The 25,538-nt window shown below is 36.1% G+C and overlaps 2 protein-coding genes and 1 long non-coding RNA gene across 4 annotated transcripts in view; 1 reads left to right on the top strand and 2 right to left on the bottom strand.

Moving 5' to 3' along the window:
- Positions 1-25,538, top strand: part of LOC309483253 — a 90,183-nt gene that overhangs the window by 32,635 nt on the left and 32,010 nt on the right. The gene's annotated exons all lie outside the window — the stretch shown is intronic.
- On the bottom strand, positions 1,076-6,079 carry LOC309483238 (membrane-spanning 4-domains subfamily A member 4A). Of its 2 annotated transcripts, none has more exons than XM_082148933.1 (7): positions 5,936-6,079; positions 4,041-4,245; positions 3,676-3,777; positions 3,339-3,395; positions 2,968-3,120; positions 2,744-2,845; positions 1,076-1,687 (listed from the first exon to the last, which is right to left on the bottom strand). In XM_082148933.1, exons 2-7 carry the CDS (start codon positions 4,212-4,214, stop codon positions 1,607-1,609), a joined length of 669 nt encoding a protein of 222 aa, XP_082005059.1. In that variant the 5' UTR covers positions 4,215-4,245; positions 5,936-6,079; the 3' UTR covers positions 1,076-1,606. The 2 variants fall into 2 exon arrangements, with proteins under 2 accessions (XP_082005059.1, XP_082005060.1); XM_082148934.1 differs by lacking the exon at positions 5,936-6,079 and adding an exon at positions 5,191-5,340.
- On the bottom strand, positions 6,919-25,188 carry sema4aa (sema domain, immunoglobulin domain (Ig), transmembrane domain (TM) and short cytoplasmic domain, (semaphorin) 4Aa). Its single transcript, XM_082148882.1, has 14 exons — positions 25,030-25,188; positions 20,572-20,732; positions 20,354-20,410; positions 17,820-17,915; positions 17,623-17,716; positions 17,407-17,529; positions 15,508-15,641; positions 14,071-14,252; positions 13,821-13,962; positions 11,193-11,382; positions 10,964-11,079; positions 10,422-10,585; positions 9,310-9,377; positions 6,919-8,974 (listed from the first exon to the last, which is right to left on the bottom strand). The coding sequence occupies exons 1-14, from the start codon at positions 25,127-25,129 to the stop codon at positions 8,289-8,291; spliced, it is 2,313 nt and encodes a 770-aa protein (XP_082005008.1). The 5' UTR covers positions 25,130-25,188; the 3' UTR covers positions 6,919-8,288.

Here is a 25,538-nt window from a genome sequence, read left to right as displayed (position 1 = left end):
ATTATTAATTGTTTTAATTAATTACTTTAATGATGAACATTCCTAATTTCTGTAAATAATTAAAAAATATATAGACAATAGATACTTGTTGATCCTGGTCCCAATCAACCAATCAGATTTAAGTTTACAGTTTATGTGAAGTTTAGACTTATAAGCAGGGTTAGGTGTGTCTATATCAGTGTTATTCACCTGTCATTTCCCTCTGATTATAGGGGCAAGTTATGGGTAGGGTTAGGTTTAGCGGTAGGGATAGTGTTAGGACAAAATTTCTGGATAGGAATGTTGATCCAGGAACATGTCTTGACCCCCTAATTAATAGAGTAGCTCATTTCTGCCACATAAGAAAAAAAGTACTTTTGTAAATCATGATTGTAGCATAAAAAGTCATAATTATGAGATCAATTTCACAACTATGACATACTAAGTCATCATTTTAGAATAGAAAGTTTTTTGTAGGCTACTGTAGGTTTTCTAAATGTTGTAGGGTACTGGCTATTTCCATGGACTGACGTGTACGTGTACTACATTTATTTCTAGCTTGTCCTCCAATACAGATCCTAAGGAAAATGCTCAAACAACATGTTTTTTCTATGATTACTTCCTCAGGTAAATACGACTTTGATGTTATATGAAACAATTAAATGTATTTTTGAGACACTCCCCCAACCTTGGTGTTATAATTTCTTAGAGTTATTCAAACATTAATTTATGGAAGCCATACATTTTTTTTTTTTTTTAAGCCATCAAAAATATATAGCATGCTTATAATTATGAGATAGTCAAAATTATGCCATAAAAAGTCATTATGACAAAAAGTTGAATTTGAGAAGAAAAAAAAAACTACAGCATACAGGATATTTATGAATAGTATCAACTGAAGCGCTGGGAATATTACCAAAATACGTGACTGAACGGTCGATTACCTGACACAAGATAATAAATATTCATGAGCCCAGCCTCTGAAGGGTAGTGACATCACATCCACTTTAAATAGGCTGTGTATAGAAGACAGATTGTGCTAGCTGCATAAATTTTGACTCCACTGCAAATGCAAAAATGATATACACATTTAAAATTCTGAAAACATGTATTGAATGCTTTTAATATGAAATGTTCCAAAAATCTATTTCCATATCATTTTATGAAAAAGGTACACACCAACAACGATAACTTTTATTGTTTTAATTCTATGAGAATAGCGAACAGCCAATCAGAACCGACTGTACCTTAAAGAGTGCAAACATTTAAAGTGGCAGATGACAGAACTTCAGCAAGCGCTATAATCAATGCCTTCAGCACGTCGGTTGCTGTGAACGCTAATATAGTTAGATTGTTCGCAAAACAATGCAAGAGCAATAATAAAAATACAAAGTGCATTTTATTCATAAAGTCAGCAAGAAGTGTGCTATGTGTCCCACAGAGCATTACCGTACAGAAGTGTGTATGTATACCAGGTGATACCACAAAAATTACAAACCATCTTATGGGAAATGGCTATGCTGTATTATAACAAACAATTCCATAAGAAAGAAAGAAAATGTTATAAGGTTTAGGTTATGTGATGATTAAACTTTTGGCTAAACCTTGGCCATAAGCGTGTGGCCGTTCAGGGTTTGGAGGCGCAATCCACCCCAACCTTCAGGAGACTGGTTTCACTGCCGTAGGAATCAACATCAGTTTCATCATCCTGGAATTTAAAAAAGATGATGTTGTTAGATCACGTCTGTATGTCCCAATCTAAAAAATTGAATAAATCCAACTTTCATTTTAAAGATTGTCGGCCATTTAGTCTGAGCAACTTTAAACAGCAAGAACTTGTAATGTCAAGTTTGGTTGTGAGGGTTCACCTAGCAGGGCATGCTCAGTTTGATCACTGTTGGGGCACTTGAATAATTAGTATTTTTGGTCAAAGCATGGGGAATTAGGATAACAGAAATATTTGTTATTCAGAAAAAAAAGAGGTTTTAGCTCCATGTAGTCTTTTTGATTATATTTTGTTGTAAAAGAACATATACACAAACAATGCATAACAAACATATATATATTGCTTTGTTGTATAGAATCCCATATAGCCTTTTCAGTTTGCTCATCTATTACTATTATGCACCATCAATGTTCATATTTAAACGGATATTCCACTTTAAAATGAAAATTCTGTCATCATATACTCACCCTCATGTTGTTTCAAACCTGAATGAATTTCTTTCTTCTGATGAACAGAAAGGAAGATATTTAGAAGAATGTCAGTAACCAGACAGTTTCTGGTACCATTGACTTCCATAGTATATTTTTTTTCCTACTATGGAAGTCAATGGTACCAGAAACTGTCTGGTTACTGACATTCTTCTAAATATCTTCCTTTCTGTTCATCAGAAGAAAGAAATTCATACAGGTTTGAAACAACATGAGGGTGAGTATATGATGACAGAATTTTCATTTTAAGGTGGAGTATCCCTTTAACTTAAAATGCAAGCTGGTTAAATGTGAATCTACAAGTAAAAACTTTTAGAATTTTGAGTTCATAGAACTTATGTTGTGTTTGATGAAAGCAAATGGAAGATATGGAATATGGAAACGGTGCTTTATCCGTAAATGTTTTATGCGATATTCCAATTTTGTGCATAAGGTAAATTCACAATTCACAATGGAAACATTAACTGAGAATTTTCAGAATATCATTTACTAATAATTCACTAATTTGTCATGTGGTTCACACATATTCATCATTCAGTTCACTTATTACCTGGAGGATGGCCCGGCTGGAAAAGACGGACAGAGCGATGCACACACACAGTTGAAGAACAGACAGCACCAGCAGAAGACCCCTCAATCCATCCATCAAATTCTAAATAAAAAAATATTGCACATGGCAAACAGACTGTCATATGAATACGCTACAGGAAGACATGCATCAGCATTCATTAAATGTAAACTTGAGCTTGAGATCATTACTAGATACAGACGTACAGTAAACCTCCAAAACATGTTTGAACAAGACCAATAATTTCCGCCGTTACAAGGGTCAGGTCCGGGTCTGTTGCTGAGCTCCCAACTGAAGTATCCGGCTCCTGCAGCAGCCAGAGGAACACAGATCACGCTCATGGCCAGTGTGGCTTTGATCTGCACAAACACAAAGCAAAAATTGGATTTCTTACAGAATGAAAGCTTTTTCAGGCTTTCAAGAAACATTTGAAGACTTCATGAAATCCTGTAGACGATTTATTGAGTTTTCAGAGAGAGTGCCGAATGCTGTAGATATCTGAACACACCAGGTATGCACTGAATGCAGTGAGTTTAGAAATAAATAAAATATACAATAAATATGAGAATTTGCTCACCAGAGAAGGACTGCATCTCTTATGTGCAGCAATTGCCACAGACCCAGAGATGACAAACTGAACAAACAAAAAATGTATTTCATTTGAATGTACAATTTTTTGGGTTCATTAACCTGAACCAAACTACAAAGGCTATATAAGAAATTGTTAATAAAAAAATAAGAAATAAAACTGACACAAACACAATTATCCATATGTTCAGACATGAACAATAAATAATCAGATTTATTCAATTATATTTCAGTGACAGTTATTGTGCATTATTGATTATAAAGCTTATATTAATTTGAATATGTCTTATGTTGGAGTATTATTAGGGTTCAGAATGTTTACTCACAGGAAGTCCAAGGCAGATTACAAACTCAGCACGCAGCATGTTGATAAGTAGTGTGATGGTACACAGAGTCAAGATTACCAAACCAGTAAAAACCTGCACCAACTGCACAAACACAAACAAAATATGCATAAAACAAACTTTCCTGTATCACTTTCATCTAAACAGAGGGAGAAAGTTCAAAGGAAGATTGATTTCAAATCAACAAATTATGGACAGCATCTTTTTACAAATTGCTAAAATTATTTAGGCTGAAAAAAATCATCTCTGTGAGTTCAAATTATTTTCTTGCATCAACAATTAAGCTAAACTTATATTTAATATTATTGGTATGAAACTGCATCTGAATACATGTGCCCAGCTCTCACCCCCAGTGACATAGGCTTCCCCTTCAGGAACATCCTTGTTCTTGGTGGCAGGTTGGACTTTTCTTGTTTGACCAAGCTCGCCTTTAGGTCCGGAGACTCTGTTTTTTGCTCCAGTGGAATAACATGAGTCACTATCCTCACTCCATTGGCCTCAGTAGTAATTGAAGAGGCCATATCTCACAGAAATATGAGGCTCACTTTTATGCTGCAACAAGAAGGAAGCAAAAAAAAAACTCATGAACCAGGACTCCCCAAACCTGTTTCTCGTTTCCAGATTAAAGGGATAGTTCACTTTGAAATTAATTTTTGCTATGTTTTAGCTTACCTCAAGGGCATCCAAGATGTAGGTGTCTTTTTTTCCGCAGTAGTTTCAAGTTTGATATTTTTAGGTCAAACCGTTCTTGTCTGTCAGTCATATAATGCAGGTCTATGGTCATTATCTCAAAACACAAGCACAGAGTCCAAATTAAAACAATTCCCCGTCGTCCAAATTAAACAATTCCCCATCGTAAGTACACATTGATGGCCTAAGACACGAAACGAGCGGTTTGTGTGAGAAAACGAACAGTATTTATATCGTTTTTACCACTTATACACAGCCATGTCGAAGCGATCTGATCTGACGTGTACGCAGACTGGTGCATAGATATATACACACTAGATGTCGCCTTGTCTATGGCAGTTCATTGGAACTAATGTCTTTAAGGCGACATCTAGTGTATATATCTATGCACCAGTCTGCGTACACGTCAGATCAGATCACTCGGACATGGCTGTGTATAAGTGGTAAAAACTATATAAATACTGTTCGTTTTCTCACACAAACCGCTCGTTTCGTGTCTTAGGCCATCAATGTGTACTTACGATGGGGAATTGTTTTAATTTGGACGCTGTGCTTGTGTTTTGAGATAATGACCATAGACCTGCATTATATGACTGACAGACAAGAACGGTTTGACCTAAAAATATCAAACTTGAAACTACTGCGGAAAAAAAGACACCTACATCTTGGATGCCCTTGAGGTAAGCTAAAACATACCAAAAATTAATTTCAAAGTGAACTATCCCTTTAAAGTCGCAAACCTATTTTTTTTGTTTGCATAAAGGGATAGTTCACCCAAAAATGAAAATGTATTAAGTTATTACTTACCCTAAAGTTGTATTTTCTTTCCTACAATGGAAGTCAATGGGTACTTCCTGGTTCAGGAAGTACCTGAACAACTGTCTGGTTACTTGAGGGTGAGTAAGTGACAACATTTAATTTTTGGGTGAATTATCCCTTTAAGAAGAATGTTTGCCGTAAACAATGTAAGTTAATGCAAAACTATACAGTTGAGACTGAATTATATAATTATATTTATATATTTATAGGGGATACAACAGGTGTTTTATCACACACCTTCCTGATACAATACACATAATAGTATAAAGTTACAGAAAGGGAACTCAATCACGCTGCATTTTGGTATAACGTGACGTAATGTGCTCGAATTGTATCGAGCATATTTGAAAATGTAGGTCATATAAATAATTTATGCATAGAAAAATTACTAGACTGATCTTAACATAATTTAATGTCCCTGGCCTGATGAATATACAATATGCAAAAACAGCTATTACAAAACAGTAGGCCTAAGAGTAATGGAAGCATTCCAAAATATATTTTTTGCGATAATATATCCAAACAATGCCGTCTAGGCAAGCAGCTTACTAGATTTAAGACGACAATACCACAAACGTTGCCTAGATAGCCAGATGTTGAGGCATAACCATCATAACAGCGATTTATGAAGGCCTAAGTAACTTAAAAGTTCACTACGCAGTACGAATTTATCAACGCTGGAAAAATTGCTTGTTATTTATACAAAAGAACAAACTGCAACATATTTACTTACCGATTCTATTCACTGTTCAGTTGACGAGCGACGTCGTTTACTGACTGAACAACAACAGAAAAACCTTACGGGAAATTATACTTCCTTCTCCTCCCACTGAATTTAACCCCTTCAACCAACCACAGTGACAGACTTTCTGATATTCATGCCCGGGGTTTCCATCTGTTTTGTACAGATTGGCCACACACATGAACTTCTTCACTTCCTGATTGGGTAGCATTTAGGCCTATGGATCTGATTAAGTGGTTACTCTATGGCACTCCCAGTCACCCTATTATTTACAGGTTACACCACATTCTATGCATCCTCCTCACTGTACAGAACTACCAGATCTTACTTGAATGCATTGTAAAATAATATAATTCTGCAACATGTTACCTTAAATAAACCTTACACAACCCCCCAACCTAAATATTAAAATAAGATTCCTAGTTTAATTGAGTTCATTTTACTCACATCTTTAAAGGGATACTCCACTTTAAAATGAAAATTCTGTCATCATAGACTCACCCTCATGTTGTTTCAATCCTTTATGAATTTCTTTCTTCTGCTGAACAGAAAGGAAGATATTTAGAAGAATATCAGTAACCAGACAGTTTCTGGTCTCGTTGACTTCCATAGTATATATTTTTTCCTACTATGGAAGTCAATGAGACCAGAAACTGTCTGGTTACTGACATTCTTCTAAATATCTTCCTTTCTGTTCAGCAGAAGAGAGAAATTCATACAGGTTTGAAACAACATGAGGGTGAGTATATGATGACAGAATTTTCATTTTAAAGTGGACTATCCCTTTAATGGACTTTGGGCAAACAAACTGCACCCAGAAATATGACTTGATAAAATAAATACTTACCAAGCAACTATTCAGGAGCAGCAACACAAGAATCACAATCACACTTCAATTTTTGAATCCATACAACACAAGTAAAAATAGTGAAATGTTTACATGCAGATAAAAAGAAATAAGATGATAAATAAGATGTTTTATGACCTTTTTATTGTGATTAGTTTTTAGATGATATCTTTAAACAACATTTGTAACACACTGATGTACTTAAACTAACAAAAAAAAAATCCACTTAGTACCATTTTTATTTTTATTTATTTTTTGGGACGGTATTGTATTGACAAATCTATAGCATTCAACTTCAATAAACAATAAATTGAAAATGTAGGATGGTTTCAAACAAGAAAAATATGACAACCATATTTTGAATATCACACATTAAATCCAAAGGCTGATTCGCTTTTTCTCGTGTTATTAGTAACAATAGACCTTAGTCAAAGTAAATGCCATATTGAATTTTACATGGATGAAGATGAGGCTGTGATGGACTTAAGGTATTTACCATAGCATGACATGCACTGTATAAAGGTTCTAGATCACATCAATTTTACCAACATTTTTATGAAGTTTTTGTGTACTGAAACTAAGTAAAATAAGTATGATTATCTAAAATCATTAAATTTAAATAAAATCAAATGACTATAAATACCATGAAACGTATTGTTCACATTTTAGCGATCAAATCTAATTAATATCTAATTGGAAATGTTATTTTCCAAACTAATTATGGGTCAAGAATCACTCCTTAGTTTTTCGTAATCTTAGAGTACAGATTCTGCTGGTTTTAAGTCAAGTCAAGTCAAGTCAAGTATATTTGTATAGCGCTTTTCACAATACAGATTGTATCAAAGCAGCTTCACAGTATTAAATTAAAATAATACAACAAAGTTTGTTTCAAGAGGAATTTATTGATTGATAAAATAAAATTAAATATCCCCAAAATATCCCCAACTGAGCAAGCCAAAGGCAACAGTGGCAAGGAACCGAAAAACCCCATCAAGTGACCTAATGGTGTCCTAAAACTCCATCAGGTGACCTAATGGAGAAAAAAAAAAAACTTGGGAGAACCCAGGCTCAGTCGGGCATTTATGAGCTAGAGGCCGGATTGTAGTTTGAACTGTAAGATTACAAATATTATATGAATGCCTGGCTGAAGAGATGTGACTTTAATCTACTTTTAAACTGGGAGAGCGAGTCTGAGCAACGAACAGTATCAGGAAGACTATTCCAGAGTTTTGGAGCCAAATGTGAAAACGCTCTCCCTCCTTTGGTGGTTCTGGATATCCTAGGTATGACCAAAAGCCTTGAATTTAGTGATCTTAAAGAGCGCGATGGATTATAGGGCGATTAGAAGATCCGTTAAATAGACTGGAGCTAAGCCGTTTAGAGCTTTATAAGTCAGTAGCAATACCTTATAATTAATACGGAACTTTATAGGTAACCAGTGCAGTGATGATAAAATTGGTGTTATATGATCATATTTGATATGATCTTTTTTAGGGCTCAGCTTTGCTTTTCTTCCAGTTCTGTTTGCGCGATATAGTCTGACTCGGTGTCTTTAGGTTGTTTCTGAGGGTCGGTTTTGTTGAACCTCATGCTTTGTCTCCACATGATCAGAAAAGCAACGAATATAAAGAGACAAATGACAAACAAAAGGCAAAAAGCAACCATTTCAGAGTAGTAACTCTTCTGTGAGATGCAAACAGCGTCTTTTCCATCGGTGTTCATGTTAACAGTAGATTCACGATTAGTCCTGGCTTGTTTGTCACCGCTCCTGTCTGGTGTCATAAATGCATTCGTCTTTTCGTTTGTTGTAGGTTCAGAATCAGATTCGTCAAACTCAAGTGTTGTGTAGTAATCAGGGATGGGCTCAATTTCTGTGTCCTTGCTGGAGTCCAGCGTGACGTCAGGTTCCTGGTGTGATGGGGGAGGAAGAGAACGAGGGATGATCGGCAGAATTACAGCGAAGGCGGCAATGATTTGCTCGAAGCCCATTTCCTTCGACATGCAGTGGTAGGTGTTCACAGTCTCTGGAGTGACGAGGAAGACCAGGCTTCCGTCGGCCCGCTGCAGGTACGGAAACTGGGGAACGGCGCTGTTGTTTAAAAACCTCCAAGTCACCTCGGCCAGTCTGGATCTCGACTGACATGGTAGAACCACAATCTCATTAAACTGTGCAATCCGTGTCACTGGAGAAAGACAAAGGGTTCAGTTTAAAACAAATATTATTAATAGTACCTTATTTTGCAACAATTTTTTGTGAATGTGCCATTGGTAAATAACTAGAAGAATCACAATGCACAGTAATCTTAAACTGTCTGGATGTGCAAACAATATTTTTACACTAAGCAAGAAACTTCCGCTGCTTTTTGGTCATTATGAGTTAAAGATCTGGCACCTTCATCTAAAGTGTGATACGATCAAATGTGTCAGACTCAGCAGTTACAAATAAACACCATGTAGTTGCAAATAAAAATGTGTGGTTGGATATGACAATAGACAATGCAATATATGACATGTTCACCTGTAGCAGCAGTGTTTTTGAAATCTTTGCACAGTTTGTTGACATTTCCGTTTTCCACATCCTGCTGTCTGTTTTAGACACACACACACACACACACACACACACACACACACACACACACACACACACACACACACACACACACACACACACACACACACACACACACACGCACAAAAAAAAAGAATAGTAGTGTGGTATCAGATGAAAGCACTTCTACAAAATAATCTGAAACAAAACTGTCACATTTCATCTTGGTCAGACCAGAAACTAAAAGTATTTAAAATAGTCTTTGTTAATTGAAATAAAGCTGAAATAAAATATAAATATTAGATGAAAAACTTAAATGAAAAATATAAATGTTGCATTTATATTTAGCAACTAACTATCCACCTTATTTTGCAACTGTTTTCTGGGTATGTGCTATATAGGTAAATAACTAGAAGAATAAAAGTTAACAGTGAAAGTATTTGTGCAACTAAAATAAATATGAAAGTAAATCAATGACAAATGTCTTTGAAACAAAAAGGCATGTTGAAATCCACTTATTAAAAAAAATGCATTGCATTAACAGTGCTTGCATTTTAATGCATTTGATTTTCAGGGCTTGCATTTTTAAGCTGAGAATATTTCAAATGAAAACATTTCACACACAATTTCATTATTAAAAATGCAATAATCCATATTAACCTTCTAAACTTCAGTTCCAAATTATTTAAAATAACTGAAGGCGGATGACACACCAGAAGCCTTGTAAATGCTGCTCTTGCATTAAAAAATAAGGTGTAAAATAAGATGAAGCATTAAAATTACTATAATTAAAATTATTAAAAAAGTATACAAAGAATATATTTTTAAAAAACTAATAAAAATGACAGAAGCACATAGCAAAAAGAAAAACTCAAACTTAATTTAAGATGAACATGAAAACTGAAAATATAAAAATAAAAGCTAATTCAAAAATACTATAATAGTATATAAATAATACCAAAATAACTCTGGGTCAGACTGACTTTTGTGGTTTAAGTGGGTGGTTCTTGGCCCATTTAGTCACTATGACAGAGATAATTTCATCTATTAGATCAGATTTTGGTATAGAACAGACAACTCACAGGTTAGAGCCCATTCCAGTCACCGTAGCACACGCTCTGGTCTTTGAGTCCCAGCCACAGAACGGGTCGCGTGCTAACACACATTCTGCACAGTTTGGATAAGCTGAGCAGTTGGACACAGGCACTCTGAAGACGCCCTCAGAAGAGCCGATGAACAGTACGCCCTGTGGTAATTTACAAAGACCATTTAATAAAACCTGATCACATTGTATATCTAATATATATGGCTCTGTTCCAAAACCCAATTGGCTGCCTGTGTATGCAGCATTTTAAGGCATCATAGCTGTGCTTTTAATGCGAAAAGTAAGATTAAAAAAAATATATATATTCAAGATGGTGGATGATGCAAGATAAATGTTGTTAATAATTGAAATATCTATTTAAAATTATATATACTGTATATAGAAACCGCTGCTTTAAAGTTAGGAAGTGAAAGTATCTAGGTTGGGAACAGAGCCAACAGACATTGTATAAAAATGTACCAATGATCAAGAGAGTAAAAAGACAAACAAGGAAAGAGGAAAAAAGTAATGCGTTAAAACCTTGCTTTTGGAGAGGAGGATGTTCTTCACAGTCTGTGGTTGCTTGAAAGTCTGAATCTCCTCGATGATATGAGGACCTTTAGCCAGCAGGACGACTTTATGAAGGAAGCCAGACTCTGAAGAAAATAGAAATGGACAGAAATGGGCACCAGGATAAAGTCTGGCCATAGAAAAAATAAAAAGGATCAAATAAAACTGAGTCAGTAAAATCAGTATTCATTATGTTTACCGGTGAGCAGGAACAGGATGGTGTAACTTTGTCCATTTGCAGCTTGAGTTCTCTGAACAGCTAGTCGGCTATAGCGCTCTTCTGTGGAGGACAGAAGCAGTTTCTTCCCCACAGAACGCACAGCTTTTTCAGCCAGGAAGCTCGTTTTTACAATGCTTAACACACGGTCAGTGTCGTTAAACAGTCCACACTGCAAATAGATGAGAAGATTGGTTACACAATGGTTAAAGCAGCTGTGAGTCATTTTTTGAATGTTAAAATAAATTCTACTGCTCCAGTTTAATGTGATATTATAAGTAAACCATTGATTGTGGACTTCCTCAGGAGTGTAATCACTGTGGTGCTTTACAAACATTGCTGTTTGGTTTTGTGGCCCAACACGTCAACTTAATGTTGTTAATTCAAAAATACAGTATGTGACATTATGGGAGTACAATGGATTGTCAATATAATTTCATGCTGACCTTAAAGGACAAGTTCGGTATTTTAAACTTAAAGCCCTGTTTTCAGATCGTTTCTGATGAAATAGAACGGTTAAGATTGAAATTTGGACACATGCTGCTGGCCCGAGAATTTTGGTTTCTTTGGTAGCACCCCCCCCCACCTCCACAATGGCTGCATAGGTGCACTGGAACAATCCTTCCTAAAACACATTAAACTTTCGTTTACAAAGACGTGAAACTCACCGAGTGGTCAGGGGTGTTCACTGATATGCTCACACAGAAATCGCTGCAAAAGATGCTTTCCAACAGGTTTTATCGTAGTTTTTGTCCAACTCCATTGACTTGTATTGGATGTGCTGTGAGTTACGGTATTACTCCGCCGCCAGAAACAGAAATGGGGTTGTTTTTGGGCTGGAGCATATGGATGGAGTGTCTATTATTCAAGCTCTCAACGGAAGAATGTACGGGTGTGAGGTGTTTGGAAAAATAGGTCCACAGTTTTACAACGAATGGTAAAACACCTGTTGGAAAGCATCTTTTGCAGCGATTTCTGTGTGAGCATATCAGTGAACACCCCTGACCACTCGGTGAGTTTCACGTCTTTGTAAACGAAAGTTTAATGTGTTTTAGGAAGGATTGTTCCAGTGCACCTATGCAGCCATTCTGGAGGTGGGGGGGGTGCTACCACAGAAAACTAAAATTCTCGGGCCAGCAGCATGTGTCCAAATTTCAACCTTAACCATTCTATTTCATCAGAAACGATCTGAAAACAGGGCTTTAAGTGTAAAATAGCGAACTTGTCCTTTAAAGGGTTAGTTCACCCAAAAATTTAAAAGATTTCATTAATTACTCGCCCTCATGTCGTTCCGAACCCGTAAGACTTTCGTTCATCTTCGAAACACAAATAAAGATCTTTTTGATGAAATCTGAGAGCTTTCTGTCCCTCCATTGACAGCTACGCAACTACCACTTTGTCGCTTCAAAAAGTTCATAAAGAGATCGTAAAACTAATCCATATGAATTTGAACTGAACTGAGAATGAACCATTTAGTCCAAATTTTCTGAAGAGACAGATTTAATTTAGGCTTTTATTTACATATAAATATTCATTAAAGCACACATCTGATATGGTAAATGGAAGCTCAAGCATGCTTGCTAGATGTACGAGGTTCAGTCTCCTGTTACGCAGCACGTTTGAGCTTCCGCAAGAACCAATGAGGTTTGTTCTCATGCATCAAACAGATTGAGCTTCTGTTTATGTTCGCTGATCAATGTTTATGTAAATAAAAGCCTAAATTTAGGCTTGTTCATCATATAAAGCGATTAAGTCTCCTCAGAAAATTTGGACTGAACCGTTAGATTCAAATGGATTAGTTTTACGATCTCTTTTGGCTCGTTTCCACCGAGCGGTACGGTACGGTACGGTACAGTCCGGTACGCAATTATTTCTGCTTCGATTGTCAAAAGTTGTGAATGATACCAAAATACCAAACCGTACCACTTTTTTGGGAAACTTTCGTTGGGGTACCTAGCACAGGAGTCCGGTACTTAAAGGGTGGAGCTAGACTCACAGCAGAAAGTTGATTGGCCACAAACAGCCACATGCCGAGAAGCAAGAACAAGATCTGCTGTATGTCCTCCATTGTTATTTACTGTGTCGCTTTTCCTTTTTTGTGCTAGAATGACGTTGATCGCTACTTTCTGGCATACACCACGCCTATCAAGTAAAGGTACTGTTGGGGGTGGAAACACAAGCCGGATCAGCCGTCCCGTATCGTACCATACCGTGTAAACAAGCCATTAATGAACTTTTCTGTGATCTCTCAGATTTAATGTAAGATAACTTAGTGTTTGGAAGATGAACAACAGTCTTGTGGGTTTGGAATGACATGAGGGTGAGTAATTAATGAGATAATTTTATGATAACTAATCATTTAAAGGTGTAGTAGTGTATAATCTATGCCACAAGTGGCAGCAAACGGAATTGCAAAAATAATTCGTAATAATATTATCATTTAAATAATTTCACATACATTTAAATATTTTAATGTAATTGAATTAAAACGTTCAAATAATACTATTTAAATAAATAATTTTCAATCTTTAATTATAATATTTATAATAATTTCTGCCTAATTGTACAGTCCTAAATCTAACCCTAACCAGCTTTCTTAGTCGGAGTTACCGTGCCGAGTTTGCCGTCTGTATTTGGATAGCGCGACCAGTGATTTCCTCCCAAATCGAATGTCTTGTAATCCCCTGAAAAAGATGCTTTAATATCTGCTAATCTGAAAGCACACACTGCTGACAGACCAGACGAAACTGACCTGTGAGACAGAGAAAGATGGGATGAAAAGGTTTAAACATAAATCGCATGGCCTTTCAGAACAGTGAATATATGGCATGATGGTGGGTTTGAGTGAAATGATTGGCACCATTGTGAAGTAAAGACCCCGTAGAACAGGGTGCTGTCAGAAGACTCATTATCCGTCGGGGACAACTTGACAATATCCTGCAGCTTGTTGAACTGGAGCTCTTCCCCTTGTTGGCAGACCAGCTGAGCCTTAGCAAATGATGTCCAGCGCTTCTGTAAGACACGGCTTCCTCCGTTGTCATCCTGGTAATTAAAAAAAAATTCCATTAAAGCAGTTTCGAAGGGCCTTTTAAAACTAAACGGATTCATATGCTTCCTTTGTATGCTTTTTTTTTGTTTGTTTTTGTTAGGAACAGTAAAACATATACTTAGAGTGAAGGAATAAAATAATTTATATGAAAATGCTGTCATAATTTACTCAAGTTGATCCAAAACCTGTATGAATTTCTTTCTTCTGCTGAACACAAAAGAAGATATTTTGAAGAATGTCGGTAACCAAACAGTTAATGGAAGCCATTGACTTCCATAGTAATTTTTTTCCTACTATGGAAGGCAATGACGGCCGTCCACTGTCTGGTTACCGACATTCTTCAAAATATCTTCTTTTGTGTTCAGCAGAAGAAAGAAATTCATATAGGATTGGAACAACTTGAGTAAATTATGACAGAATTTATATTTTTTGATGGTGAACTATCCCTTTAACCTTAAGTCTGTTCAAATTACCTTCAGATTCTGAACAACATTGCAAAAATAAATAATATTATTTTATAATATTTGTTAATATATTTGGAGTCAATCTTTTGTTTACTCTGGTAATTTTGCAGTGGAGATTCTTGAGTGTCTTTAACAATATGTTATTTAGTTGTAACAATAGTTGTTATTTTTGCAATATTTCTATGACTTATAAGAAATTATGAAAAATCTTTCACAATCTAAAATCGGCTAAAAATATCAAACATTTTGACACACTCTGACTGGATGGAATCATAGTCTGAAGTGTATCATACACTACGTGACTTTTTTTTGCTAAATCTGTCAACTCTGACTACCAAAAATCTACAGACTGGCTCTGAATTCCAGCATCCAGACTGAAAATCAGGGTAAAAGTAGTGTAGTGTATTCCAGCCTTTAGGCACTTAGTCACCATGAAATCAAAATTGACAATCTTGTTTTTTAATGAAATATTGCAGTATTTATTACAAATGATTTATCAGTGCACATCGTTTTTTTTATTTTTTTTTTATTGTGGCCTTGTATTCTTTAATCAAAATTAAACTTTTGATTAAAACTTTCCCTCCCTCTTGCAGTGACATCTCTTCTCTGCTGACATGTTTTTTTGTCACGAGGACGCGACAACCTGTCCCTCACATGAGATCATAGCAATAGCAAACCAGCAAAAAAGAATACTGGGGTTACTTTGCTGACAAAAAAAATCCGGTCCTTCTAACTAATGATAATGGAATTATGTTTCAGAATAGGAGAAAAAATGAAGTCTCACCGTGCAGACCTGGGCCACACGAGACACAGTAAAAGAGTTCACAAATGAGTCTCCGGTCAAGTCCCCAACCTCAGTAAAGAACAGCAGGATCTTTCCTTCACTGGCAACTTGTGTCGAACTGATGAATACAGGGTCTAAGAGAGAGAGAAAAAAAACCCTTTTCAATCCTAAAAAGACTTTACAGTGGAAATGCTCTCAGTGTTTCGCTCAAGGATGAAGTAGGGTTATTCTGCGTCAATTCAACCAGAGATTCCCAGCTAAAATGTTTGATTTAGAGTAAATGAGTTAGAAAGCCAAAATCTAAAATGTCATGGATGTATATTTACTGAGTAATCCAGTATTTGGTAGAGGGGGGTCAAAATGATCATTTGGAGCCAAATTACAGGGGGGTAAAAATTACCTTAGAAAAATGGCAGCATTATTTTTACACAGACATATAGGTCTATTAGTAAAATCTGTTTAATTTTGAAGTCTTTGTTGCATTATGGCAACAGTGACAGTTGTTAGTTGACAGAGAGAAACAAGATACATTTCTAGTTTCAGTATAATTTGTTCTTCAGACACTCTTCTTTAAACACAATAAGTATCAGCTGTTTGAAAAGTTACCCACATTTGCACTGCAAAAAAATGCTTTTCTTACTTAGTATTTTTGTCTGGTTTCCAGTCCAAATATCTAAAAAAAATCTTAAATCAAAATGCATTTACTAGAGAAGTAAAATTAGATAAGATAATTATGTCTTGCTTTCCAGGGGAATTAATCAAAATTAAGTGAAAAACAAGCAAAATTATCTGTCCATGGGATGAGAAAAATAATGTTAATTCAAACAGAAACAAGATTATTTTTCTTACCCCACGGACAGATCATTTTGCTTGTTTTAAGCAAAAACTCACATTTAATTTTGATTAATTCCCCCGGAAAACAAGACATAATATCTTATGGCATTTTACTACTTTAGTAAATGCATCTTGATTTAAGATTTTTTTTTATATTTGGACTGGAAACCAGACAAAAATACTAAGTAAGATAAGCATTTTTTGCAGTGTGGTTTTCGACCCTTGAAAATTTGTAAAATTCAACAATTTGCACATCCCATTGGGATCCCTATGGGATTGAACCATATATGGGCTTAAAATGGAGATTACAAAAGAATAAATGATTAAGAATGAAAATCTAGAAGGATTTTAAGATATCTTTAATACTTTTTTTTTGAGTTACAGGCATGCAAACTTCAGAAAAAATATTTATAGCACTCAGTTATGTTCTATGCAAATGTGTTGATTGGAAAAAGATACATTTTTAGTTTCTTTAGTTCCTCTTTAAAAGAAAAAAGTATCATCTGTGTGCAAACTGCAAAGTGACCTACAATTTGTTTTTGACCACTGAAAATGTGTACAATTTACCAGTGTACTCATGGAGCCACATTGAGATCCCCATTTCTCTGGAAATTGAACCATGTTGGGCTTTAAAAATTAGGATACTAAAAAAAAAGTTTGTTAAGAACCAGAAAATAAAAGGATATTAAGAGATATTTAATACTTCTTGAGTAACAGGCATGCAAACATGAGGCAAAAAACACAAGACATGCTTTTTTGAACTGTCACCGTTGGCATAATGCAACAAAGACAAAATAGTGGATCACTCAGTAAATATACAGTATATCCATGACATTTAATATTTTGGCTTTGTTTCATCACTATTTATGTTGTCTTTCTTCAGAAAAACAAAATCAGGGAAGTTTCTGAAATTCGGTTGATTTGACACTGAAAGGCAACCTTTGTGTTACCAGCCAATATTAATAAGCACTAGGCCATCAATATCAAATTATTACTTTGTATATGGTAGAGCAGGTATTCAGAGCATCATGGTAGCATTCATTTTTAGACAAAAAAAATACAAACCCTGTAGCAATTTTGGTACACTCTCAAGCTCCAAGTTGTTGCGCGTTCCTCTGCTGTTACACCGAGAAATGACTTGTTTGTTCCCAAAGAAGCCGACTTTGGTTGCTGTATAGAGCTCTTCATCTGTAAACAAACAGATCACAGTTAAGTGTGTGTGAGCACTAGATTAGATAAGACTGTCTTCGAGGATATTAAACTATGTTTCTGCACTCTCACCAACAATGGTGGCTGTGTTCCTCTGGGTGGAGCTGTAGGGACAGCAGTTTTTGGCGTCCTTTGTGTCTCTGCTGGCGTTCAGAGAATCTGCAGGCTAAAACAGAGATGTCTTGTTAGAGTAGTGGCGATCGATCCATTCTTGAAATAATACTTCATTCTTCCTCATACATCGATCTGTGCAATTTATTTGAACTTACAATGATGATGCCTTGTGGTCCATATGCATTTGTTCCGCAGGCAAAAAGGTGTGTAGAGTTGAAAAACTGTAAAATACTGATGAAGTTGCCACAATCCTGTTATGGAAAAGCATACAATTAAAAAATAAGAGGTATGTTATAATAAATATCAAGCTTGTAAAAAAAAAAAAAAAAAAAAGTAATAAATAGATCTTGGATTTTAGAATTTGTTTTTAATAAATAGAACATTACATAGTTAGTGTAAAAATACAAAATAGAATTGTATTTGGTCTTTCTTTTTTATGAAATGTTTATTAAAGGATTAGTTCACTTCAAAATGAAAATTTCCTGACAATTTACTCATCCATACTGTTATCCAAGATGTTCATGTCTTTCTTTCTTCAGTCTAAAAGAAATGAAGGTTTTTAGGGAAAACATTCCAGGATTTTTCTCCATGTAGTGGACTTCACTGGGAGTTTACTTAAAAAGGCTCTGCACAATCCCAGCAGAGGAATAAGGGTCTTATCCAGCAAAACAATCAGTCATTTTAAAAAAAACATTTATATATTTTTTAACCACAAATGCTCTTGCACAAGCTCTGCGATGCGCCACGCATTACGTAATCACGTTGAAAGGTCACGTGTGACATAGGAGCCAGAGCATATGAGCGGAGTGGAGCGGTGAGAATCTCCGCTCATCGCTCACGGAACTGTTCACCCCTCCGCTCAAAGCTACATCAGGCCGCTCCGCTCATTTTTGCTCAGCGCTCAACGCAGTTTGCTTCGCGCTCCACTCAAATCGCCCCCCGCTCGCTCCAAAAAAGGAAAAAAATCTACATGTATATCACTTGTAGCGGTCCCCAACCTTTTTTGCGTCACGGACCGGTTTAATATCAGACAATATTTTCACGGACCGGCCAAGGTGTGGCGGATAAATACAACAAAATAAAATGATACGCATGGCATAAAAAATGGGGTATTTTTTTAAAATAGCCTATAATAATAAACGTGAATCCAATATGTGTAGGCCATACTAGCAACTTTATTAGCAGCGTCCTCTAACATCGCGCCTAAAGACAACTGAAAGTCTGAACACAAACAAAATGCCCCCAAAAGAAAAAAAATCTCCATGTTTTCGGTGCTGATGCATTCATAACATAAGGGTGGCGCTGCCAATAACGCACCTAAAAGCTGTCACAACGAACCGGCAAAATTAATGATTATGTATATGTAAAATATAGCAGGAGACATTTTAATTGTTTACTAATAAACCATTTTTTTTTATGTCTGTGGCTGGAAAGATGCTGACTCGCGATCTTCGCAGTATTGAACGCCCCAGAGAGAAATGCACATTTCATACGGATTCAAGAGAGCAGTCTGTTTTCTTTCGTTTTGAATTGTTCTGTTTAAAAGTAGACATTTCAGGCTTTATATGTCTCAGGTCTGTCAGGCAAGTAGGCTATACGCTGAGTTTCGGTTCATTTAAGAGACAAACTCCAGGTTCACCCGCCGGCGCCTGCGTGTCGTGATTATCTAATATATTTACTTATTTATTAAATCCAGAAAATTGGTTGATGAAACACTGATCAAAATTAAGATACAATTAATACAAAACGAAATTAAATTTAAAGACAGGCTTTGTGCTTTCTGTTTGAGGTCTCAGTGAAAGTTTTAAAGCAGTCTTTTAGTGCCGCTGTCAGAGCGCTCACGTCCGTAACGGAGAACTGTCCCATCTGTAACATTGTTTTAGTTTTTTTTGTGTGAAACAAATTTCTAAATAAATGCGACTTATAGTCCAGTGCGACGGCTATGCCTATATATGTTTTTTGTTCTTCATGGCGCATTTTTTGACTGATGCGTGGCGTGAGCGGAGCGGAATTGGAGCGGGAAATAGTGCGACGCTCCGTCCTTTTGAAATTGCCGCTCTGCGCTCTGTCCAAGATCCGCCCGCTCGCGCTCCCCGCTCGCTCCCGCTCCACTCCGCTCACATGCTCTGATAGGAGCTAGCTAGCTAGTGTTTACAAAGCGAACGTGCAAAGACTAAGTCAAACGCCATTTACAAAATAAATAAATAAAATAAAAGCTAAAACAATGAAGTTGGAGGAGAAAATGAGATGGAGTTTTTCGCCCTAGCATACCTTTTTGAACCGGAACACACGTGACCTTTCAACGTGATTACGTAATGTGTGCAGCATCGCAGAGCTAATGCAAGACCAGCATTTGTGGTTAAAAAGTGTATATATGTTTTGTTTTGTTTTTTTAAGAAAATGACCGATCGTTTTGATAGATTTCGACCCTTATTCCTCGGCTGAGATTGTGTAGAGCCTTTCGAAGCTGCACTGAAACTCCCATTGAAGTCCTCTATATGGAGAAAATTCCTGGAATATTTTCCTCAAAATCCTTAATTTCTTTTCGACTGAAGAAAGAAAGACATGAACATCTTGGATGACGTGGGAGTGATGATTGTGTCTTCATTTTAGAACACCACTGCACACCATTGAGATATTATTTGACATTGACACATATTGTAAGTTCCACATTAGCAATGGCACATACCGTCTTTGAGGCCCGTTTACAGGTATTCAGGTTTTGTCTAGATGCTTTCCATTCCAACTGTAAAAATGCAATATTTTGACATTTTTAACTGTAAATATTATGTTGTAATATTCCGTCCAAATCTAAGGAGATCTTCATGACAGAAGTTCAGTTAGTGGGAACATAATCAAATCATTCAGTTTTGTAAACTGAAATATATAGCACAAAATCTCTCTCACCTTGTCTTTGAATGTAATATTATCTGGTTGGCTGACGTCTAGGGAGAGCAAAGCATCTTGAGCTCCAACAAACAGTGTGTCAGCATCAGTGCTGAGCAGCAGAGTGGTGGTGTTCTTCACAGTAGGGCTGTTGTAGACGCCCAAGAGACGCTCGGAACTTCCTGTGCGAGAAAAACACCCAACCGTTATTATGTTATAGCATTCAGAAGCGGCCAATGGTGTCAGACCAACCAGACAAACCGTGAACATGCAGGACGCAATGAAACTCATATGTTCACTTAGATTGACTACAAAATTATACTGGTGTTCAAGGACAAGCATTAAGCTGGTTCAAATCATACTTATCTGACCGCTACCATTTTGTCTATTTAAATGGAGAAAAATCGATCATAACTCCAGTAAAAACTATGGAGTGCCACAGGGATCTGTGTTAGGCCCTCTGTTATTCTCAATATATATGATGCCACTTGGAAATATTATAAGGAAACATGGAATTAGTTTCCATTGTTATGCTGATGACACTCAAATATATATTTCATCACGGCCGGATGAAAACGCTAAATTATCCAAATTGACAGAGTGTGTTAAAGATATAAAAGATTGGATGACGCGTAATTTTCTTTTATTAAATCCAGACAAGACAGAGGTAATACTTATCGGTTCAAAAAACCGCCCACAAAACCTCGCACAATACAACTTTAACATCATAGGATGTCCTGTTACTTTATCCTCTACAGTAAAAGACCTGGGTGTTATACTCGATTGCAACCTGTCTTTTGAAAATCATATTTCATATGTTACAAAAACAGCCTTTTTCCACCTTAGAAACATTGCTAAGCTACGTAACATGCTATCAGTTTCTGATGCAGAAAAGTTAGTTCATGCATTCATGACCTCGAGACTAGATTACTGTAATGCTTTATTAGCTGGTTGTCCTGCATCCTCAATAAACAAGCTACAGTTAGTCCAAAATGCCGCCGCTAGAGTTCTTACTAGATCAAGAAAATATGATCATATAACACCGATTTTATCATCACTGCATTGGTTACCTATAAAGCTCCGTATTAATTACAAGGTATTGCTACTGACTTATAAAGCCCTAAACGGCTTAGCTCCAGTCTATTTAACGGATCTTCTATCGCCCTATAATCCATCGTGCTCTTTAAGATCACTAAATTTCAATAAATTCAAGGCTTTTGGTCATACCTAGGATATCCAGAACCACCAAAGGAGGGAGAGCATTTTCACATTTGGCTCCAAAACTCTGGAATAGTCTTCCTGATACTGTTCGTTGCTCAGACTCGCTCTCCCAGTTTAAAAATAGATTAAAGTCGCATCTCCTCAGCCAGGCATTCATATAATATTTTTAATCTTACAGTTCAAACTACAATCCGGCCTCTAGTTCATAAACGGCAGAGGAGAACTGGCCCCCGACTGAGCCTGGGTTCTCCCAAGGTTTTTTTTCTCCATTAGGTCACCTGATGGAGTTTTAGGACACCATTAGATCACTTGATGGAGTTTTTCGGTTCCTTGCCACTGTTGCCTTTGGCTTGCTCAGTTGGGGATATTTTGGGGATATTTAATTTAATTTTATCAATCAATAAATTCCACTAGAAACAAACCTTGTTGTATTATTGACTTGACTTGACTTGACTTAAGTGTTTTCAAGGTGTAAGGGAAATATTTTATATATGTGTGTATATAAATATATAAAATCATGTGCCCTCATAATCTTTAATTAAACAAAGATTTATTTTCTGAGAATTTGGCACATACATTTGATGTAAATGACATCCTATTCACATTTTAGAAATGAAACCACAACACTGTGACTCTTTTCCTCTTTTTGTTCTGAGGAAATAGACAAGGCCCGTGAGCTAAGGTTTAGCAATACTGCACACACACAGTGACGATATGATTTTGTTGTGCTGTCACCCATGTTAAAGTCATTATGAAATCAAAATTGTAAAAATTTTAATGGAGTATTGAAATATTTATTTTAAATTCTTATATATTTTTTAAAGTCCCCCTGTGGTGAAAATCAAGTTTTTAAATGTTGTTTATAGGCTGTCTATGTGGTGATTTTAAAATGCTTTAAGACAAACCATGTGCAAATTCATAAGTCAACACCATTGCTGAGTATTTTCTTTTTAAAACTGCAGTAAACCAAAGACAAACGCGGTGTTTCTGACGTCACAAACTTCCTTGTAACCAACCACGTTGTGCATATTAAGCATATTATTAACACAGAACTAGCAGAGGAGTCTGGAGAGAAGCCATGCTATCCCGGTATATTTTTCTGTTGATTTTCCTGGCAAACAGGAACATGGCTTGTGTAACATTAACATTATTAGCTGTATGATAACATAGTCAAGCAAAAGGCTAATCATATTAATAACCGCCGTTATGTGTTCAACGTTGAGAAGAGCAATACCGCTGTGCAGCGTTAACCACAGTAAGTTGGCCGAGTGAATCTCTGAACTGGCGTGAGTGAGTGGAGGCGGGGCTAATTAGCATATTGAAGTGAAGCAAGAGTGTAGAGTTACATTCAAGCTACTTTCAAGCTATTGCTGGCATGAAGTCATTTTGGTGATCAAAGATGAGTTTTTAAGGGATACAATTATTGATTACAGGGGGACTTTAAACAATTCATGTGCCCTCCTAATCTTCCTAAGTCTCTTCTTTGATGACGCATTTACTGGAGCGAGGTCGGGACAACCTGTCACTCACATGAGACCCACCAATAGCAAATCATAATCATTAATGATCCAATCAATTCCCGATGTCACCAAATCAAGTCCCGCCCTACATTTTTTCTTGTTCAAGAAGCTGTTTCACTCGAATATACTACATCACAATAGGGAAGGAAAGACTATCGCAACTTTCTTTTCATGCCAAGTTTAAAACTTTTTTTCATTGCAATGTTTCCCCAATTTGAGACATATTTTCATCATGGGGAAAGACTACCCTGAATGTTTTAAATGCTAATAATTGAGGTTGGATTTCATAACAATTCATGAATAACTTTCCATTGTCTGTTTCTAATTTGTAGCACTGAGAAACAGTGTGGTACACCAAGCATAATTTTAAATATGCAAGCGTCTTAATTCTGAGAATGTAAATGTGCAAGCTAAATATAGCCTACTGTATACACACTGACGTTCAAAAGTTTGGGGTTGGTACGTTTTTTTTTGTTTTAGAAAGAATTCTACTCCGTGTGACATGATCTTTAAAAAAAAATCATTATAATATGCTGATTTGCTGATCAGGAAACATTTCTTATTGCTGATTTCTGATTCTTTTTCAGCATTTATTTGATATACAAATATTTTGTAACATTATGTCTCAAAACATTTCCTGTCGTTTCCTGTCACTTTTGATGAATTTAATGCATCCTTGCTGAATAAAAGTAATTTCTTTCAAAAATAAAAAATAAAAATACTAATTTCTTTTCCAAAAGCTTCAAACATGTAGCCTATATAAATTATACATAAAACCCCAGACAATGTTTCATGACAAATTGATTGGTCTAGAAATGGTTTTACAGCCTAATTGTTCTTATTTATGCCTGATAAATTCTAAAGCAGAAACTAAGTGTATCTTAAGACTCTATTTAAATAATCGGCCAGCGGTGGTTTCCACCATCAGTACACAAGAATGCAACATTTAGACCATCAAGCGTTTGCAGAACAACAGCAATGGGTAATAACAAACAAAACCACAACTCACAAGATCAGAGAACAAAGATTGCCAAACTTGCAAAGAATCTGTGTTCGCACAACATGACTCATTGGTCAGATTCATGAAATAAATAATTTAAAATAAGTAAATAATCTTAAGTAAATAAGTCCATTCGTAATTAAACTGTCCAATTTGCTGTGAATCAAATGCAACAATTTACATAAGAAAATGTTTTGTTTGTGGTTCATGAATAAAGCCCATTGAATTATTTTCAATCCTGTTCTGGTTTCTTGAACTCAAGGATAGACATAGATAAGAACATCATATACCGTATTTCAATAACAGAGACTTTACACTTAGTGAATTTCACAATTACAAAGACACCGCAAGTAACACATTTAAACATGAAAATTTGAAGTATAAAAACTATTTGGTTACACTTTATTGTAAGGTGTCGGTATTAGTGTAATTATACATTTAAGTACCAATTAACTACATGTACTTACTATTGTGTTAGGATTAGGTTGATCTTTTGGTTTGGGGGTTAATTGCATGTAATTATGCATAATTTTAGTTATTACTACAGTAATTACATGTGACATAATGTAACAATGACACTGTAAAATAAAGTGTTACCAACTATTTTCCTGTACAACATTCTTCCATAATCTTTACAAAATCTTTTTAGTGTCCTCAACATTCACATCTGACTATCACTATAAAGGTGAGTTTTCCACCAGTAAAGTCTCGCTATCATCTAATGTGAGCTTCACTTACCCTGAGAGAATGACACGCGAGGACGCAGGGAGGCCTGAGATGGGTCTATCAATCCCAAGAAGAGGACCCTAAACATCCAGATCCTGAACAATCTTGCCATCCTAACATACGTGTTTAGGGCACAGAACCTGTTCTGACCAGCAAGAGAAACGGCGAGTGACTAGATCTCACTTCCTCTGATGAGACCGCCTTGCGCGCAGCAGGAAGGAAGATTAAAAACCTCAAACCACTCCGACTTTACTCCTCTCTAACGCAGAATCCACTAAACGCATTCAGCTAATGGAACAGCAGAATGGAATGAGCTACAAGCAACTGAATTATAATGATAATATCTTTTTCATATCTAAATAAGATATATCATATCCATTTATATTTAATGAGTGCATTTCCATGTGCATCTTATTTCTCTTTTTCTTCGCAATGTCAAGATTTCAGCTTAAAAACACCTGGTTAGACTGAGTTTTGCTGCTCAGACTGGGAAGAGACCAGCAAACCTGTTTTAAGAATGT

This window comes from Leuciscus leuciscus, assembly GCF_965113295.1.
Source record: "Leuciscus leuciscus genome assembly, chromosome: 20".
NCBI classification, from domain to species: domain Eukaryota; kingdom Metazoa; phylum Chordata; class Actinopteri; order Cypriniformes; family Leuciscidae; genus Leuciscus; species Leuciscus leuciscus.
Note: the sequence above shows the minus strand (reverse complement) of the source record. Positions and strands in the feature narration are given on the sequence as shown.

What these genes read in the sequence shown, in the direction of transcription:
- LOC309483238 (XM_082148933.1), bottom strand. Translation starts at nt 4,214, where the DNA reads ATGGCCTCTTCAATTACTACTGAGGCCAATGGAGTGAGGATAGTGACT. An exon ending in TAATCTGCCTTGGACTTCCT is followed by an intron (nt 3,396 to 3,675) that starts GTGAGTAAACAT and finishes TTGTTTGTTCAG; the next exon opens with TTTGTCATCTCTGGGTCTGT. An exon ending in CCAGCCGGGCCATCCTCCAG is followed by an intron (nt 1,688 to 2,743) that starts GTAATAAGTGAA and finishes TTTAAATTCCAG; the next exon opens with GATGATGAAACTGATGTTGA.
- sema4aa (XM_082148882.1), bottom strand. Translation starts at nt 25,129, where the DNA reads ATGGCAAGATTGTTCAGGATCTGGATGTTTAGGGTCCTCTTCTTGGGA. An exon ending in TCGCGTGTCATTCTCTCAGG is followed by an intron (nt 20,733 to 25,029) that starts GTAAGTGAAGCT and finishes TTTCTCGCACAG; the next exon opens with GAAGTTCCGAGCGTCTCTTG. An exon ending in ACTGGAATGGGCTCTAACCT is followed by an intron (nt 9,378 to 10,421) that starts GTGAGTTGTCTG and finishes TGTCTAAAACAG; the next exon opens with ACAGCAGGATGTGGAAAACG.